The sequence below is a fragment of the Oxyura jamaicensis genome, chromosome 11, assembly GCF_011077185.1.
Source record: "Oxyura jamaicensis isolate SHBP4307 breed ruddy duck chromosome 11, BPBGC_Ojam_1.0, whole genome shotgun sequence".
NCBI lineage: Eukaryota > Metazoa > Chordata > Aves > Anseriformes > Anatidae > Oxyura > Oxyura jamaicensis.
This window is the reverse complement of record NC_048903.1, coordinates 5001671-5020240: the sequence shown is the minus strand read 5'-3', so window position 1 is coordinate 5020240 and position 18570 is coordinate 5001671. Positions and strand designations below refer to the sequence as shown.

Here is an 18570-nt window from a genome sequence, read left to right as displayed (position 1 = left end):
GGAGGCAGCCACTAAGTCACTACTGACAAACTTGAACGTTGCAGAGACCAAGATGATCATAAATATGATCACAAAGAACAACAGAAAAGGACACTCGTGACTTCTACTGAAAACAATTTATCTGGGAGAAAGTTTTGTTCAGCTACAAAACCTCTTTACTTGAGCCCATGTTATTTCTTCCTCTGAACATGATCTTTGTGTTTCAGCAAACTTTATCTAGGTACTTGGAAAGGATTCTTAAAAGCAAACACACACACACACACAAAAAGATTTTAACATAAGCTTAGACTTTGTGCAGCACCCTTCTGTTCCCCAGCATCTCATACAGTGCCTCACAAAAGGCCCCAGAGGTTGGACAAACATAGCACCAGGAAAAACACAGTGTGAAAGGGATCTTTATGTGCATGTGTGAGGGCCCAGTGCTAATAGCTCAATGTGCTATTGACACATCACAGTGCAAACAGCTAAGGCTTTTTCAAAATAGCATGAGTCACAGTGTCATTCTTAACTTCGCCTTTCCCAGATTTGGGTAATTTGTGGAACAAATCATCTCCATATTATTAAAACATATTTTCTGTAAATGAAGGTAGCCACTGGGGAACGCCTAGCGCCTGACTGTAACGTTTGCTCTATAAACTACACGCGCCGCAGAGAAGGTGTGAATAAACACAAGTGGGACTGCAACTTCTTCGACAGCCCTGGCGGAATTAAAGCGCTCGTTACCCTTGGGTGCTAGCAGCCGGTGCCCTTCCAGACATCCCACACTCCGCTCTGCTGGGGTTAGGGGCTGACCATGGCAGAGATGGAGCAGCTACCCGGAGGAGCGGAGCGGGGGCAGCCGCCCCCTTCCCTCCCTGCCGGGGTCGCCCGAGCTCCGCCGGGGCTCTGCCAGACCCGGGGCCCCGCGGCGGTGGCAGCCCGGGACAAGCCGTGCCGTGCCCGGCCCGGGGAGCCTCTGCCCGTGTTCCCCAGGCTGCAGCACCCCAAAGTTGCCGGCGGGCCGGGGCCGGGCTCCGCAGCCCAGCGGGGCCCCCGGAAGGGTCCCTGCCGCCCCCCGAGCCCTCCCCACCGCCGGGAGCCTCCAGAGCATCCCCAGCCCGGCGGGGCACGGGCAATTAACGACCGCGGGCATAATCACCTTGTTGTAGCTGTAGTAACCCAAGCACTGGGCAAAGTCCAGGTTGGAGGGGTCTCCGGGAAGCGAGCTGCCCGCCGCAGCCGGGTAAAATCTTACATCCATGCCGGTGCTTTGGTCCCAGAAGTGCACTTGGAGAGAGCGCCGGGGGCTTTGATAGATCCACCTTCAGGTGCCTTCCTCGGCAGCGGGCACGGACGGGGGGCAGCAGGGGGCTGCGAGGGGGAGAGGCGGCGGCAAAGTGCAGGTAAACGGGGAGGAGGAGAAGGAGGAGGAAGAGGAGGAGAGGAGCGGGGAACAGGGGTGGCGGGCGCGGAGCCCAGGTGGGTGCCCGTCCGCCGGGGCGGCCGGGAGGAGGGCTGCTGCTTTGGGAGAGCCCGGTGCCAAGCCACAGGCTTTGCCTCCGCATTCAGGAGCAGCTGCCGTACACAAAGGAGCCACGCGCCCAGCACCGACCGACGGCCGACCGGACAGACACACAGCCAGCCAGACACACAGACCTCCCCAGCGGCTCCAACCGGAGGGGAACAGGGGAAAGAGGGGGGGGGGGAAACAGAGGTAACGCGATGCGGGCTGGGGAAAGGAGGGGGAGAAAGAGGGGCAGCGCCCCCGGAGTTGGATGCAGCGGGGGCTGCGCGGGTGCGAAGTGCCGGAGGAGCCGGCTGGGCGCTGGCAGCGCTCCCCGGGAGGAGCGGCCGGGCCCCGCGCCCCTCCCCGCCCCGCCGCCGCCCCTCCCGCCGCCCGCCCGCTGCCGCCCCCCGCGGCCGGTGCCGGAGCCCTGGGCCCCGGAGCCGCTGCCCATGGCCGTCCTCGTTCGGCGGTGAGTTGCCCCGCTGCCGGCTCCCTGCCCTCCTTCGGTCTCTCTGTAAGGTGCTTTATCGATCGGTCCCGCTGCCCGGCGGGGGGGCGCGGAGGAGAGCTTTGTAGCGGGCTGCGGACACCGTCCCGAAGGCGCCAAGTCGGTGGGTGCCCGTGCAAAGCATCCACCCGGGATCCATGCTTGCATAGCCGCCGGGCTTCCAAGTCCCGGCATCTTGCGGCAGAACTTTTGAGGGAACCGCTGAGACAGGAGGAGAGGCTGTTTGGCCTCGCACCCGTGCCCTGCAAACAAGGTGCGAGGGAGAAAAAGGATGGAAGCACCCTTGAGGCTTCAAAAGTTCTGTGCTGGGGAGAGACCTGTCCTTTGGGTTGTGTCCCAACTGGAAACACATCCTTGACTGTCTCTGGTTTACTCCAGAATACCAACGACAACAGAACTATACCAGGTTTATCTGTACAACACCAGCAAGACCTTCTCCGAAGGCTGTTTGCCCACATTTCTGCTACGGCCGCAGGGGCCAGGGCTCAGGGACCAACGCTGCAGACCCACCTCTGCCCAAAACCTGCCCCAGGGGCTTAACACCCCACACTGCCCTGCCCCACGGGAGTTTGCACTGGGTAGGTAGATGAGAGAGCACACTCCAAGTCAACAATCACAACGTGTGGAGAAAGGGAACATCTTCCCAACTCCATTCCTAGAAGTCTTGCAGATTTATGTGGCACAAATATTGTGGCAGGTTCCTGCTGGCACAGGAGGCGCCAGATCGCAGAATCAGTAATGCCTTTGTTCAGGGTGTTGGTTCCCAAGTGTCATAGCTTGAAGCCAGGAAAGATCTCTGAAGTGACATTTTGCTCTAAGAGCAGAATTAAACATAGCATGGATGTACATCTGTATTTACATGGAGTATTTATAATCTAGCTTTCTAGAAAAATGTGTATGAACTGGTAAATGCCTAAGTAGAAAAGAAAGCAGGCATATTTAGCCAGACACTTAATCCAATTTCATATTCATTCAGTGTCAACCATATCTTACCAAAGGGGAAAACTGCAGAAATCGACTCTGTTGCTAGAAGGGGAATTGTTGAGGAGCACACACTTCGGAGCGCTCTCACAGGCACATCCCATACCCTTGGCAAAAATTATTTATGCTTCTTAGAGAAAGAAATTGTTCAGAAATAAAGACAGCCCAGCACTGAATCCATATCAGAACACAACTTTGCTTTCCTCCAACAGCAGTGGCAGAAAAGTGGTAATGTACAGGCCCAGCAAACTCCTTTTGACGTTCCAGCTAAGGTTAATGAAGTAATACTTGTTTTTTTTTTATTCAATAGGTGACAGACATTTCTGAAATCAAGTGTACAAGTTAGAATAAGCAGATTCTCAGATACAGGAAGAGATTATTGGCACTGAGTCCTGATGTGCTCCACTATATAAATACAGGCATTTCCAGACTGCCTTGCTCTGGTTCTCTACTCTTAATGCAATCTGAAAGCACGCTCCCTTGGAATCCAGAAGGAAATTGAGCAAGGAACAAAGAGCAAATGGTTGCAAGTTTAGGACTTGATCCCATCGTTTTAGTGAAAGAAGGTCCTGAAGGGCTGCAGCCCTACACAGCCTATGGCTCCTGGGCTACTCATAACCTCCAAAGCACTCGGGCTGCTGCAGGACTCCTGTTGTGGCTGGTGAGGGGTGCTTTGGGTGCCCCCCAAGGCGCTGCCTGGTCTGAGCAGCTCAGCTCCTCTTTCCCATCCCATGCCGTCAACACAGAGGCAGAAAAAGGAGCATGCAGGGCAGCAGGCGGCCGGCAGGATGCACCTTCAGGTTGTAGGGCTTCGTTCACGAGCTAAGCAGATGATGTTAAAGGATGATTCAAAGCAGTGCAGTGCAATATGCTGCTCCCAGCACAGTTTCTTCAGAAACTAAAAGAACAAGCACAATGGGGAAAGCCCAAAATACTCCATCTTGTCCTCGCTGGAGCAGGGAGTTCATATAAAATTGAAATGAAGAAAAGACTTATTTATTCGCCTTTTTTTTTTTTTTTTTAAATTCCAGCATGGTATCTCCAAAATATTACTTGGTGAAAGACTTTGAAATACTGGCTATTTTTACAATTATGAAACTAAAATGTAGAAATTTAGTGATATTTCCAACTAAAAAACATTCCTTCTCCTGACCATAATAAATTGAGATCTCTGCCAAGTGCCAAATTCAGTCTTTTGCAGAAGTAGTAAGACTGCAGTGAAATTAAAGAGTGATTTGAAAAGGAACAGAAGTGAAACTGGGATACATGTGCTAATTTGTGTTTTTTTTTTTTTTTTTCCTTTTTAAACAAAATATTGTGTTTGATGTGATAATGCACCAGAGGGAATTTTACAATCTAAAAAATCAGGCAAGCATGTGTTTTTCTTTCTTGAAACCTGTAGTAAAAAATGTAGTTTATTAAATCAGCAAACTTGAGTAATCTCTGCTACACTTTAAATCCATATACATGACGTCAAATCTGGTTGTTAATAACAATGTATATATCTCAGGAGTACATTAAAGATGGAATAGGAGCCAAAGTATGTATATCTTTCTGTACATATCACTTGAAAGGAATCCAACAAATTCTTCTCTCAAGCCATTCACTTGCAGATCTTTCAATAAAACTATGGCTTTGGAATTCTACTTTTGTTTTTTCTTTCAGGGCAGTTGGAAGAATGAAGTATTTGCAACTTTAAGTATTCCCTTCTTTCCTGTTGATTTAATAAAAGTAAGCACCTACCTACTATACGTGTAGTATTCCAATAGTTTCCTTGGTACTGGATAGCCTTGATTTTGAAGACACTTTTTGAAAAGCTCTGTTCCATAAAGATTTGAATGTATGCCTACTAATGGCAACAATTATGATTCAGGCAGTAACACACAAACTGTGACTTTGTTCCATCTTCAGCTATACTCTCTTCTGAGTCATCATCACAATTCAATTTTAAAAGCCATTAAGAACACTCAAGCTGCTTTTCTGATGTAAGAGCAGAAATTGTATTGGAGTGAATCAGTCATATATAGACTTGAAAACATGCATGCACAAATTCTCACTGCTACACAGAAACCTTTCACCTTCCATAGGTAAATACCAATGTTTCAGGTCTCGCCGATTTCCATACAGGCCTGGCATGTCCTTTTCTAAGCACCAGGACATAGGAAGGGAATGTGTTCAGTGGTTATGGCTGAATTGCTTTATCCAGTGATCTTCAGCTATTGCCCTTAAAGCCTCTGCAAACTACTTTGCAAACCCTGTGTCAGGCTCCCAGGCTGTAATACAGATACAGCACCACAGGCTCAGTAACATTTTCTTTCTTTTTACTACAGAGAAACCAAAAGCACTGGGACACTGGGAGGAGATTTACTCCTCCAAACAGCAGAGTTGAGAAGTAACCTTAGAGAGAAGAGCAGATATACCAGCACCCTTACATCCAAACGTCCGAATAGCCCCTGAAGTGTGCCACGAGTACCGCTGTAACAGCAACCAGTAGTAGTAATGCTGGCAGACACAGGCAATAAACACGAGGGGACAGAAAAATGAGGAATGAGGGGAGAGGTGGTGGGATGAACAAAGGTTGGACTGAGGTCCTTCAGTCAGAGGAATCAACACAAATAAAGCTCCACCATTCATTTTCAGGGTGCAGGCTCCACAGCTCCTGGGAGAACTAGGGAGGTGGGAGAGCACAGCATCCTTTATGTTACCTCCTAAGGAACACTGCCTTGGTCCTTTCCCACCAGAGCAGCTGTGGAGAATGAAAGGGCACGAAACAAAAAGAATGGAATACAGGAGGAGAAAGAGATAGAGAGCAAGCAGGTCTGGTTTAGAAAAGAATCTAAAGCCTCCTACAATCAATAGGAAGTCCCTTTAATTGATTGCAATGGGCTTTGAATTAGACCTATATTCTACTTATCAAGTACAGCTGCTGAGAATCAATAATATTTTGACTTGCCCCTCAAACAACAACTACAGTGGTAACTTTTGGCTAAAAAATAGTACAATGAATAGCATTTTAATTCATTAGAGTTTATCCCACCGATATACCCTTCTCCTCAGATTGTAGGGTCAGCTACTGTTTACAAGTGATCATGCAGGCATGAATATCCTACATAAATGAGGCAATAAAGGAAAAACTGTTGTTGTTAGCATTAATTCAGATCAAATATTCATTGATATCTACATTTCTCAGCAAGTATCTCAAGCAGAGATCAATAAATACTTATTAGTCACTGACCATGTTTCTTGCAGTAAAGGAGAGAATGTCAGCCAGCAGATGGGAGCAGCCAAGTAATCTGGGGAGCTGGAGTTTCGTGCTTGTCTGCCAGCTGATCGTTTACCTTCTCTTTGTCTCAGTTGCCACAGCTAGAAAACTATAGATCAAAGAACAATAATAATAATAAAACATCTATTTTTATAGTCATTCATTAAAAATACAAATCATTATTTAAAAGTACAAACATGGAATGCTGCAGGAAAAAAAAAAAAAAAAAAAAAGTTCTTGGTTTGTGAAAATTCTATTTCTTTTGGGCCCAAGTCAGGAAACACAGGACTTTATGAAAAAAGGAAAAATAAATGATTAAGCTTTTCAGACATTTATGTACCTGATTTGATATTTCTGTGCATTACTGAAGTCTCATTTTACCTTAAGTATTTTACCACCTCAACTTTTAACCTTATCCTAACACAAAATTAAGTATTTAAATTTATTAGCCATTTACAGAGCACGGACAACCACTAATGCTGCTGAACTGCATGAAAGCAAAAAGGTTTCTGTTGCTTTAAAGAAAGTATTCCTCAACCCTCCAAAATAACCTGTGTGTAATGGATAATATAGGATTACTTTTTGGCAGCGTGAATATCCTGTTGCTATTGACTGCAGAGCTACAGTAGCCTGACATACTAGTATACAGCTATTGTGAGATAAAGACCACGTTGAAAAACAAACTGATTGCAGTACTGAAAACAGAAAAGGAACTGTCCAGTAATATAAAAATTAAGAGTACAATGGCTGGAACAGTGTCATTTCTAGAATAAGCATTAAAGAATAAAAGCTTTAACTGAAACTAAGAGAACGCTGCAAAATACTCCTTTCTTTTTGGGATACCATTTTTAAGCAAGATGGAAAAAATTGGTTAGAGATGGTTCTGTATATATGTTTTGCATTTGTATCACCTGTTGATATCAAGCTGTTGGTATGTTTCTCTTTGTTTTGTTTTGTTGTTGCTTGTGTGTGTGTGTGTGTGTCTTTGTGTGTGTGTGTGGTTGTTTTATTATTATTATTATTATTTCATGCTTTTTTTCGGAGGGGAGGGAGGGTGGTTTGGTTTCTTTTTTCCCCTCTGGCCGGCTTCACATTCATATACTTTTTGAATTTAAACTAAAAGTTTTATTAAAAGAGGGAAAAAAAGCTTCTGGCATCCACTTTATAAAGGGAATATACAAGTATAACGTCAACAGAAAAATATAGATGCTCATGAAAAGCAACTCAAATTCTTCTTTGAATTTCTGTATTAATCTAAAGGAATTTGTCAGGCAGGAACTTTCATTTGACAGTAGAACCAAATCTAATTACTGAAAGAATTATTTTAATGAAACTTATCTGAAAAGTCTTGGTGAGATACTGTGAACAGTATTTCCTGATGAGAAAGGTTACATTTAATCCTTGTCTCTGCACCAGATTTGCTCATAAATATTTTTCATTTTTAATTTCATCCAATGTTCTATTAGGTAATTAGTTGAAAAATACAGCATATGTATTATATATATATTTTCAGGTGCACACATTTCATTATAAACAACTAAACAAGGATGCTGGAGTGCCCGGAGTGACTGAGAAAACAACTTTTGGTGTTTTTGTGGGTTTAATGCAAAAATACTGTAACTCCCATACAGTAGTCCCCAAAAGAGGGCAAACTTACCCTTGAGAGCCTGTATGGACCCTGGGGAGATGTGAGAAGCTTGTGCCCTGGTTGTCCCCTGGAAGCAGGTGCATATACTCTTAGTGACCACATTTCACATCATTTGCTGATAGGTGGGGAAGAGTTGGGCTTTTGGTCATCACTTGGAAGCCATTGAAGCCACTGACACTGCTCAGATCCAGCATAAAAGGCCAGGTCATTCCTTAAAAATAAAAGTCATTATTTTAAAAGGCAAGTAGGGAGTGCTGCAGATAAAAATGAGGTGCTGTGAGATGCTGAGCCCCAACATTGTTAGGAAAGAGAGGGGCAACCCTTTTGGACATATCTCATGGACTTTTTTTTTAGGCAGGAATGGCCATTTGCTATCATCTCCTTCTCCCCAAAATTATTTCCTGCCCCAATAATATATAATTATTTCCTTCCTGTGTTGTAGGAAGAAGTAACAAATGTAAGGCTGCTGATCTCATGTCCCTTTCTAATGTGACAGTGCCTTATCATGATATTCATGTCACCTTTAACCAGCAAACGTTATAACAAAGTAATTAGTGACCAGTGCTAGAGAACATGTGAAGATATACAAACATTTATCCACATTTGATAGGACTGCAGACATACAGCTTTCCTGGCATGGATCAGATCCATACAATAACTGGAACTAGTCTTTCAAAGGACTTGTAAGTTGTCCTCCAGGTCTCCTAATTAATGTAGCGTAATGAGAGTGTATTAATAACTCCAGTATTTACAGCAGCATGATTCTAGCTGAGAATTATAAAATAAAACATTTTTGTAAGTTCTTGTACAATAGCGTCTGGGACTTAGTGATAGACACATACATAAATTCATCAGATTAAAAATTAACAAACAGATTTCTACAAGTATGATCTAGGGACTGCAACATCATCTCCAAAAAGAACTGCTGTACTTTTATTCAGGAGACTTAAGCTCAGTTTACAGAGTTGAGCTCCCCTTTTTGATGCTTCAATGGATGGGGTTTTCAGCAGTCACAGGCTGAAAACAGATTTCATCTAGTTCTTTAGACTATTTCCCCAAGCTCATAAATACTATGTATCAACCTGATTCTTAAAGAAACAGCCCTCATTGCCATGAATGAATAATATTTAATAAAAGATCTGATCACAAAACCAGATCTACAAAGGAGTACTAAAATAACACTCCAACTTGGTGCTGAACACAATGTTCTTTAATATAAGTCCATTTCAACTCCATTTATTCTAGGGTTCTACAGCAGTCGAAATAATCAATGCGGAATTTTCCATGTGATTTACACATTGCTTTTTAAAATGAATTGACTGAAACAAAAAATGTTTATTTCTGCTGCCTCGCTTGTTTTCTAAAACATATTCTCTTTCTTCTAAAGTGAGAGAACGACCTCTGCTTCAGGAACAATTTTCTGAGACAGCGTGTTTATCAAATGGCTTCTCTGCTTTCATGAAAACAATTTATTTTCACTGAACTCTTCAAGATAAGCATCGAAGTCAGGAAGAATGTACAATGACATTTATAATTACATTCAAAAAACAAATATTTTGCTCAAAGAAAGGTTTGGGATTTTTATCTTTTTTTTTTTAGAGATACAAAATATTTTTATTCCTTCAACATACCTTTTAAAGACATTTTCTCCCTGAAATTACAAAGTGTATTTTCATATGCATGGAAAGAGAAGCCCGGGACAGTAATCTTCTCATAGAAAGGCTACAGTATGCATCCTAAACAATGAAAGCTCTAGCATAATCCTTACAACCAAATTGCCTTCCCTGCCCCACTCTTAGGAAATAATCTGCAGACAAATGACAGGGAGAGCAGGGGGATTCATGACCTTGCAGAGCCTCCTCTAAACTCCCCCCACCCCCCACCCCCCCACACCCAATCTTGCAAAATGGACAAAACAATTGTCCCCTGGAATGGCACGTCCACCTCTCCAGCTTTCCTCCCACATTTTCCCCTTCCTCAGGGGGAGTTTCTTAAACCCCAGAGCTCTCTGCAGAGCCTGTGGACATCAGGCAGTGCCCCCCCTTCTCTGGGGAAACAGATCTTGCTAAAAAAGCTCCCTCTGTTTCCCTTGTGGATTCAGCCCTGGTCCTATTTTCAACTACCAACAACAAAAGCTCAGTCATGCCACACAATTACTGCTTCCTGCTATATTCTCAACTGCCACTGAAATCAAGGTAGTCCATAATCTATCTCATCTTTCAGGACAAAGCAGCCACGAGTTTATCTCTACAGGGCCTGTATTTTCTAATGCCAAATCAGTAACTACCTATGCAAAAGCTGCTCATGAATATATTTAGGGTTTCAGTTTGGGAAACATGGCTCTTACTGGATTAAAAAGACATATTGCTTTCACACCAGTAGAATGCCCTTTAATTTGTGGGAATGCATTTTAGAATTAAAAATTTAAGGTCTGGTTTATTCCTTGTCAGTCAAACATCGCAGCTTTTCATTATTCTGTTTTTCAGTGCACGGAGTTAGTTCTCATCATAAAGATTCTCTGATAAAGTTCTCCTCTGGAGACATACTCTTTTTGTAGGCTCAGCTAGTGAAGAAATATCATTCATTTGTAATACTCATCAAAGAGAAGAGGAAAAAAATCAAAAGCAGCTGAAAAGAGATTGTGTTTCACTAATATACACCAAGGCTTTATTTAAAATATACAATGTTAAATTTGATCAAATATCAACCCACTATTCAGAGTGAAATAATCTCTTTTAATTTGCATGTATCTGTGTGTGCCAAAGAGAAGCGTGTTTGCTTTCAAGCAGGTGCACATCCTGCTATGACTAAATCTCTAACTCATCAAATTGCTTTACCAGTGTGGGACATGCCCTTTTTTCTGGAACAGCTTCAAGCATTTTCCCCAGCATTTCAGCCACCTGTTTACTGAGTTCATACTCCAAAGGAGATGCATGCAATTAGAAACAAGGAAATGAAAATAAATGACCTTGTTTGTTATAAATAACAAAGAGACTCAGCAAAATTAATGCAGTGAAGCCTGACCTTCTGACCTGAAAGAAAGAATCACCTCATTCCTTTGTAGCAGGCTCACAATGCGCCAGCACCAGGCATTGTTATGCAGCTTTGCTTCTTTTGATGGATTTTAAAGGAGTATATTCTAAATATTAAATGTTTTACAAGTTAGATTAGGAAATTTGCATTAAAAAGCATGTTGAAACAAAGTCAAGAGAGCGATGATAAAGATTATCACTGCTTTATTTAAAGAGCACAGGTAAGTCGTGTGTGTGTTAGTTCAATATATTACGACTTTTCCACTGGAAAAAAAAATGGAATTCTACTAAAGAGACATGGAAAATGTCTTCTTCGGTGTTCAGTGAAGTGATCAGGAAGAAAGCTTTTAATTACCCAACTCCAAGACAAGGAATCATTTTTCCTTTGTAAAACCTTTGTGCTATGATGATCTGACTTGAGGAAAAAGTAATGTACTTCCACAACTAGTACAGGCAAAAAATAAAAAAAATAAAAAAATCATTACCTTTTGATTAGGCAAGCAGAAATACCTTCTTTTGTACAAAGTCTACTGAATAACTTTTCTATGGGCTACATTTTCACTTCTGAATGATTCATGTCATTGTGGAACAGTGTCCAGCTGTAATGGAGGGCAAGGTGTTAGAAATTTGTTTCGCTGCTTGTCTTTGGAGGTAATGAGAACATACAGTTGTTTTTGTGGCAGTCCTCGCAAAAAGAACAGTGTGTAATTATAGTGCTGGTTCCCATCTTGTCACTCGCTAAAACAAGTCTGTTATTAATGATGCAACTCAGAACCGTTGCAGAAATGAAAGGATAACACATTTGCATCTCACTGAAAGCAGTGCCTACAACAGGTATTGTTTGACAAGGATTTTTCCAAATCTTGTTTGACTTTTTTTTTTTTTTCCCCTTCTCTCACTTTCCATGACATCCATCCAGCTGCTGACGCACGCTGCAAGACCCTTCATGCCAATTAGGGCCTCGGCTCTGCAAATGCAGGGGGCCGAGGAGGGCAGCTCCACCTGCAGTACCCGCAGGGAGAAGGGCACATCCATGACATCCATGTCCCCGCAGCACCAAGGGCTGCTGGTGTCATGGGACAGCACAGGGAAGGCAGGCAAAAATGTCAGAGAGGTACGGTGAGGTCAGTCTCTTCCACCAGGCCAGCAATGGGAGCGTGTTAATGTGGACTCCATGCTGCAAGGATGGAGCAGCTCGTTTCCTCCCAGCCCTCTCAGCCAATCCCCTGGATTACACAGGAGAGGCTCTGTACTCCACACCTGTACCGATTCAGCAGCTCGCCTGTTCCCATACTTTTACAGTAAAAGGTTGATCTGAATGAATAATTTCCAGCAGAAAAATAGTTGATGAATACTGCCTCACTTTGTGCTCACGAAGTGTCATGAACAGCTTGTGTTTTTTTTAAAGGTATGGATTATTAAAACTAAATGGCCCACATGGCTGAAGGTAGGGATATGCACAAATATTTGGTTGCATCAGGGCACTTACGAGTATTGCCTCCTCAATAAACCTGGATCTGCCCCCATGGATCAAAAACAGACCACTCACATTTCTAAACCCTGACCTGTGAGGCCCTGTGTGACAAGCCAGGCTTGAGGAGGACCTGCACACCAGCCCTGAGAGCTGGTGGAAGCCACAAGAAATTCTGATTTGTGGAGCCTGGAGCCCCCTCCTCATGGGCCAGCACATGTGGGCCTGCATGTGGAGCAGGGTTCTGGCTCTGTCCCAGCCACCAACACACGTGCACAAGGATGGTGAGAGCAAAGCTGGGGATCCATTAACGTGGTTCGTGCTGAAGGTATGAGACCTTGCTGGCCTATAAATTGTGAATATTCATATGACTCTCTATCACGAAAAGCCTGCACTGGGTTCCTTTCATTGGCTTTTAATGACTTCAGCAGTCACCTCCTCTTTGTGAGGGATAAGTGGAAACAATTGTTTGTCTTCTGCAAAGTCTCACATTTAGCCATTCAGAATAAACTCTAGATGAATATTCTCCAACAAGCAGCTTTAAATTTACGTGTTTAGTATCTGTCCTCCTCAAACTTACTCATTGAAGCATTTGTGGAAATTGAGCTTAAAAAGCATTTCATTCCTGGCAGAATAAATTCATGGCTCTTAGAAGTCTATTAGCTCCCCCACATTTACTTTATTACAACCTCAATATATGATGATTTAAATGAGTAAAACAAAATTGTAAATACTATACTGTTATGTATTTATTCAAGACAAAGCTCCACAATACCTGAAAGCTGCCTGAAAGATCGGTGAGTAGAAGTGTTAGGAAAAGTGGAATGGAGATTTTTTTTTTTTTTTTTTTAAATTTGTATTTAAACAATTACCAGAAAACTGATACTGCACTAATTAATAATTCACTAAGACCATAGCAGCTACAAGAAGCTGCAGAGCATTCTGGACTGAAACTCTGCCTCCAGCCACCTCCATCTGAAACCCAACATTCACCTCCCTACAGCACACTGCCAACAGAAAGCCAAACTGCCCTTACAGGGACATCCCGTGGCTAAATGCACACAGATACTCTGCCACACTGCCTGCCTCATGCAAGGCTGTGCATCTGCTCAGACAGGGTGTGGTAGGCTTTGCTGAACCCACACCACAGTGGTTCAATATCCCAGAGTCTTATAAAAACTATCCAGTCTATTACAGGCTAAGGAGAGTGATTTCAGTGTCCCTGATGCCAGCAGCATGGGACAAAAGCGATTTCCATTATTTTGGAGCCATATAGATCTCAAAGGCTAAACCTAATAACTTCAGTGCCACCTTGGTATTATTTACAGACAGAAGAATAACAATGTTAGTCCAACTAAATAAATTTCCACCACTACTGGAAAACTTGCACGGGCTATTTAGAGATGGCAGGCAGCAGAAGAGACATTTTCCATGTCACACATGAGTGGTGTGAGCAGGCTCAGCAGCTCTAGCCCGTTTTGCATTGGGCAACACTCTTGCCTGTGCTTCAGAACCAGGCTTCACCCAATACAACTGAGTACATGCATTTTTTCTCTTCTGCAAGCTTCCCAGATTTGTGCTGCCTTCTTCAGCTGATCACCCTTATTTTAGACAAATTACTCCCATCCTACACCCGTAGACAAGCTCACTACAGAGTGTGCAAGCACCAAAACCATGTTAAATGTTCAGACATGCACGCAGGTTGTGCAAGCACAGCTTTTGCTCTGCACCACTTACTTGAATGTCCTTGCATTACACTGGTGAGACACACCTCATTGCTTGGAAGAGTGGTCTGGCTTTTCTGTAACAATAAACTGAATATTAAGTCAGGCAAAGAAAACAGCAGTATTACATCCAAGAATCAATGCTAGTCATGATCAGCATGCATACATGGAGATATGCAAATAAAAACAGCATTCCAAATGGTTGGGAATGATTAGAGTCCAAAATGAGTGATATTATAAACTTAGTGTAAAAAGCAGCAATTTTCAGGAGCATTAGTTTGCATGAATTAGATGCATAAATGCCTTTCAAATTTATCTGAAATCAGGTCCCCCAGGAAAAATATTGCATACTTTACTACTTTGTTTCAACTACACAGGAAAGGTAGCATCCTGCACTGGAGCAGGAGAGCACATACTTGTTTCACAAGCATACAGGAGGGACATGTTGACCAAGAAAATAGTTCTGGAAAACAGAGCTCCTACACACAAGCTGGGGCTCAACCGAGTGCTGCCCTGGCAATTAAGCATTAAAGGTGCCATACTGACAAAGTTACCACCACTAGTATTAGGGAAATGCTAAGAATTAACAAAAGTTTCCTTCTTTCCTTTGGTTCCCAACCGAGGAGAGGGTAAGCAATACCACGAACAGTTCAAGAGGACAAAGACAGTGTCAGGGCCAGCGTCCCCTGGCTCAGCACGACGGCCCTCACCAGCCACAGCCGCTGCCGAGCACACAATGATTTTGCATTGAAACGCTAAACCAGCCACACCGTGGCCTGAACAACCACAACTCTAACTCGCTCCTTCATTAAATGCTTTGCCATTCCTTGAGAAGGAGAGGTTTTATAGAAAATCACATTGTAGTGTATTCCATCGGTAAACAATATCTTATATATATTAAACTGGTTTATAGTAGTCATCTGTTCTTTTCAAGATGTGACAGGACTTTGAATTATTTGCTCTATCAGCTCCTGCTATAGTAAATTCCCCAGTTATGCTGTGCATGGCAGACTTGCGGAAACACCCTTGACAATGAAGCGAGCAGAGAACTCATACATGACGGAATCCACTAAGCAGACTATTTTTTGGGGACAGTTGGGCCTCAACAAACAATCCTTTCTTCTCGTTCTATAGAGGAGCTGCACTGGGGCCTACTTTGGCCATTAGTCTCAGGAAAGCCTTTGTTGAACATATAGCTGCTTCTCACATTGAAAGAATAAATCACATTCTTATTCTGGGTATGTCTTCTCTGCATTCACTGATGTGAATGTTGTTCCATGGCTGAAAAACTGGGTAAACAGCTTGCCCTGTGCCGTCTCTGTGCTGCTGTGGCTACATTACTGGCCGAGCAACCTAATTTAAAGCCAGCTTGGATGCGCCCGTAAGAGCGGCAGCCCCTGGGATAGAGCTGCACTGCAGGCAGCATACCCCTCTTTTCAGGAATATTTAGTTCTTCAGGCTGGATTCCCAGGATTTGGACCAATTTGGGGCCCACTTTGCCTGAGAAGGAAGAGGAGGGAGAATCCTATCTTTTCTGGGAGTTTAGTGGAGCAGAACCCAGTCCAGGCATGCTTCAGGAATGGCTTTGAGTCTATGCGTCTATGCTTTTCATTTTGTTTTGTTTTCTAGGGTTATGCACATTTATTTTATTTTTCAGGCAAGCATACTAGAAGCACAGGTCCTGAGTACTGGATACCCTTCCCTCTAACATTTAAAACCAACAGTAATCATTGCTCCAAACTACATCAATGTAAAGCAATTCAATATTAATTCATCTTTACAACAACATGCCACTCTCCACTCATCAATTTGTTTTGTAATTTGCTATTAACTTACATTTTTGCCCATCTTCATATCCTCAAGGACAAGAAAAATGGAAGATCCAGGTTTCAGCAGACCGTAGGGACCTCTGCTGACAGCTTCTATGCCGACGGTCGGTCATCTTTGGATGAACAGAAATGGTCTTCCATGATACCTGAGCTTCAGTTATTCCAGAGCAAGATTTCTAATAAACTGAATCTGATGATCCGTTGTCAGTCTGGTGGAAAGGCTCCCATTGCCAGGCAAGATGCTACAGCTTCATCTGAGCTTCTGAGCATCTCCTAAGTGTAACAACAAATACCGCACATGTCAATGTGTGGCAAATACAGACAGAATTCTCCATTTTGTCATTTAAACAGGAGTTTGTCTGTTGCTCTTATATAATTAACATATGTCTCCCTTTTTACTTCAGATCTCAGTCAGTACTTTTCCAATAAGGACTGTGCTACCAAAGAGAACAACAGCTGAAGCAAAGTGTTAAACAGGGCAGCTCTCAGGAAGCACCCCTCTCTGAAGTGCTTGCACATTTTTTCCTCAGAGCTACAACAGGCACATTCCTGGATTGTGTTTTAGTGGGTGTGTGCATTTGTGTACTTGTCTGCACAAGTGTGGCTTAAAACAAAATTTAAAAAGAACAAATAAATAATCTGATGACCCAGACATCACATAATCCCTTTTGCTATAAATGTTTTCAAGCAGGGTAGATAGTAGATGCAAAAAGCCATTTTTACTCCCTCTTTCCACACAACACGTTTGTATGGCTAGTGAATTTGTGGCAGGAAAATGTCCAAAATCCAAAATTAAAATTGCTATTCCAAAGCTTTTCTCCCTTCTTTTACTAATTCTTAAAATAGAGCTGTACTGCAAATACATGCATAATTATTTTCAAAGATAACAGCTCACTGGAACTGCAAATATTAAAAGTCATTATATTTAAAATGTAGGTACCTTAAAACTTTAAAGTATTGCTTCAATTATTTCTTCCTCTTGCTGTCATTAGTGACTTATTTTATATCTGTACTTGTTCCATGTTTGTGTAAGAAATTCCAAATAAGTATTTTTGACATCCATTTCTTAGTTCACACTCCCTTGTTCTTGCATCTCAGAAGAGCTCAAGTAGCCTGGTAGCATTTATTCTGCCTGTTCCTTTCAGAATTATCTTTGACTCAAAGAGATGACCTCTTAATTTACAGACCTGCTTTCTCTAACTTCAACAAACAACGAAGGTCTCTCTGCCCTTGTATCATACTAGTATCAGCTTTGAACCCTGGCTGTTTGTACAATTTATTATTTTTATATTTTAACAACAAGAATAGGAGACTGGTCTCTTGAGCATTATCACAATACTGTCATCTCTGACTGATACCAAGCCATAAAAGAGGTGAAGCCTCTTTATTTGCATTTAATGATTTGCCCTGATTCTACTTTTTTTTTTTTTTATTGTTGTTGAGAATTATTCAGCCTTTCATCTGCCAGTTGGTTTGTCTGGTCCGCGAAAACATGTTTTATACTTTCTTTACTTAATTGTGAGGTCATAGTCTTTCCTGTTCTCTAAAGTACTGTTCAGCATGTCTTCTTTCAGCTTCTGAAAATTACTTATTAAAAAAAAAAAGTCATTGTACATATCTTTGTGTTCTCTCTTATGGAAGATTAACATATATCGACTATATGGAAAACTGTACAGAATGATAGGATATATATTAGTTAACAGTTTATACAATCCAAAATTGCCTGTACAGAAACTCTATATGTCTGATTTTTTTCTTTATTTACAATGGAAGAATTTGGGCTAGATTATGTATGGCACAATGAACACGAGCACTAGCAAAGCACTCGGTGATCTTCTTTGGCAGAATCTTTCTCCTTTTGGACTGCTTGACTTGTTAAATTTGTCACTAAATATTCCTCTTAGAAACAATGAGGATGTGTCCTCTCCCTCAATACACCTCTGCACCAGCCTTAACTCAGTCCCATTTTTGTGCCCTTCTCTCTACAACAAACTAGGAAAAAGCACATACTGCACAAGGATAATGGAAACTGCTTTGTCCAAAACTGAGGAGGCATAACTATGCTCTTGTAACCACAGACTATATGAAACACGTCATGACTTAAAATCTGCAAAGAATTAGAAGACTTCAACTATATTTCAAGTCATCAGGCATTTCTAGCAAGCCACTATTTCCCATAACGTATTCAGCATCTTCATGTTTAGAACACCCTGCGTCTTTTAACCTCTCCCAGAAATCTGTGTTGATCTGTTAATGTCCTGGATTTTGTCAGTATTCAGAAACTACATTAACTCCTTATTCTTTTTCTGTTTTTGTGTCTCCTTTATTTGTATTATCCTTATCTTCATTGAGAAAACTGAGTCAAAATGTTTAAAATCTGAAATACATTTCTGTAAGTTACCTTTGTTATGTCTGAAACTCCGCTGCTTTCTCCACTGACCTTGTTTCTTTATGTATTCAGAAAATCTTTTATCTTACCCCTTTGCACAGACTTATTTTGTACCTTTTTGCTTACACTCTTCACTTTGTTCTCTAATCTTTCAATCTTCCCAACCAGCTTTATTTTACAGATGATTGATGCACGCACTTCAACAGTCTCAACTGCTCTTTTATTTATCCCAAATAAATA

The 18570-nt window shown here is 42.3% G+C and overlaps 1 protein-coding gene and 1 long non-coding RNA gene across 5 annotated transcripts in view; both read right to left on the bottom strand.

Moving 5' to 3' along the window:
* The window catches only part of TOX3 (TOX high mobility group box family member 3), a 76846-nt gene extending 75046 nt beyond the window's left edge, over positions 1 to 1800 (bottom strand). For 3 of the 4 annotated variants that reach the window (XM_035336918.1, XM_035336919.1, XM_035336920.1), the window contains exon 1: positions 1139 to 1800. In XM_035336918.1, the coding sequence (XP_035192809.1) occupies positions 1139 to 1240 (102 nt within the window). In that variant the 5' untranslated portion in view covers positions 1241 to 1800. The remainder of the gene's footprint in view (positions 1 to 1138) is intronic. The other variant, XM_035336921.1, reaches the window with a different exon arrangement.
* Positions 1801 to 3998: 2198 nt separating this feature from the next.
* LOC118172959 lies at positions 3999 to 8657 on the bottom strand. Its single transcript, XR_004753938.1, has 3 exons — positions 8487 to 8657; positions 7895 to 8096; positions 3999 to 6346 (listed from the first exon to the last, which is right to left on the bottom strand). It is a non-coding gene; the product is annotated as an uncharacterized LOC118172959 (long non-coding RNA).
* Positions 8658 to 18570: the final 9913 nt, after the last annotated feature.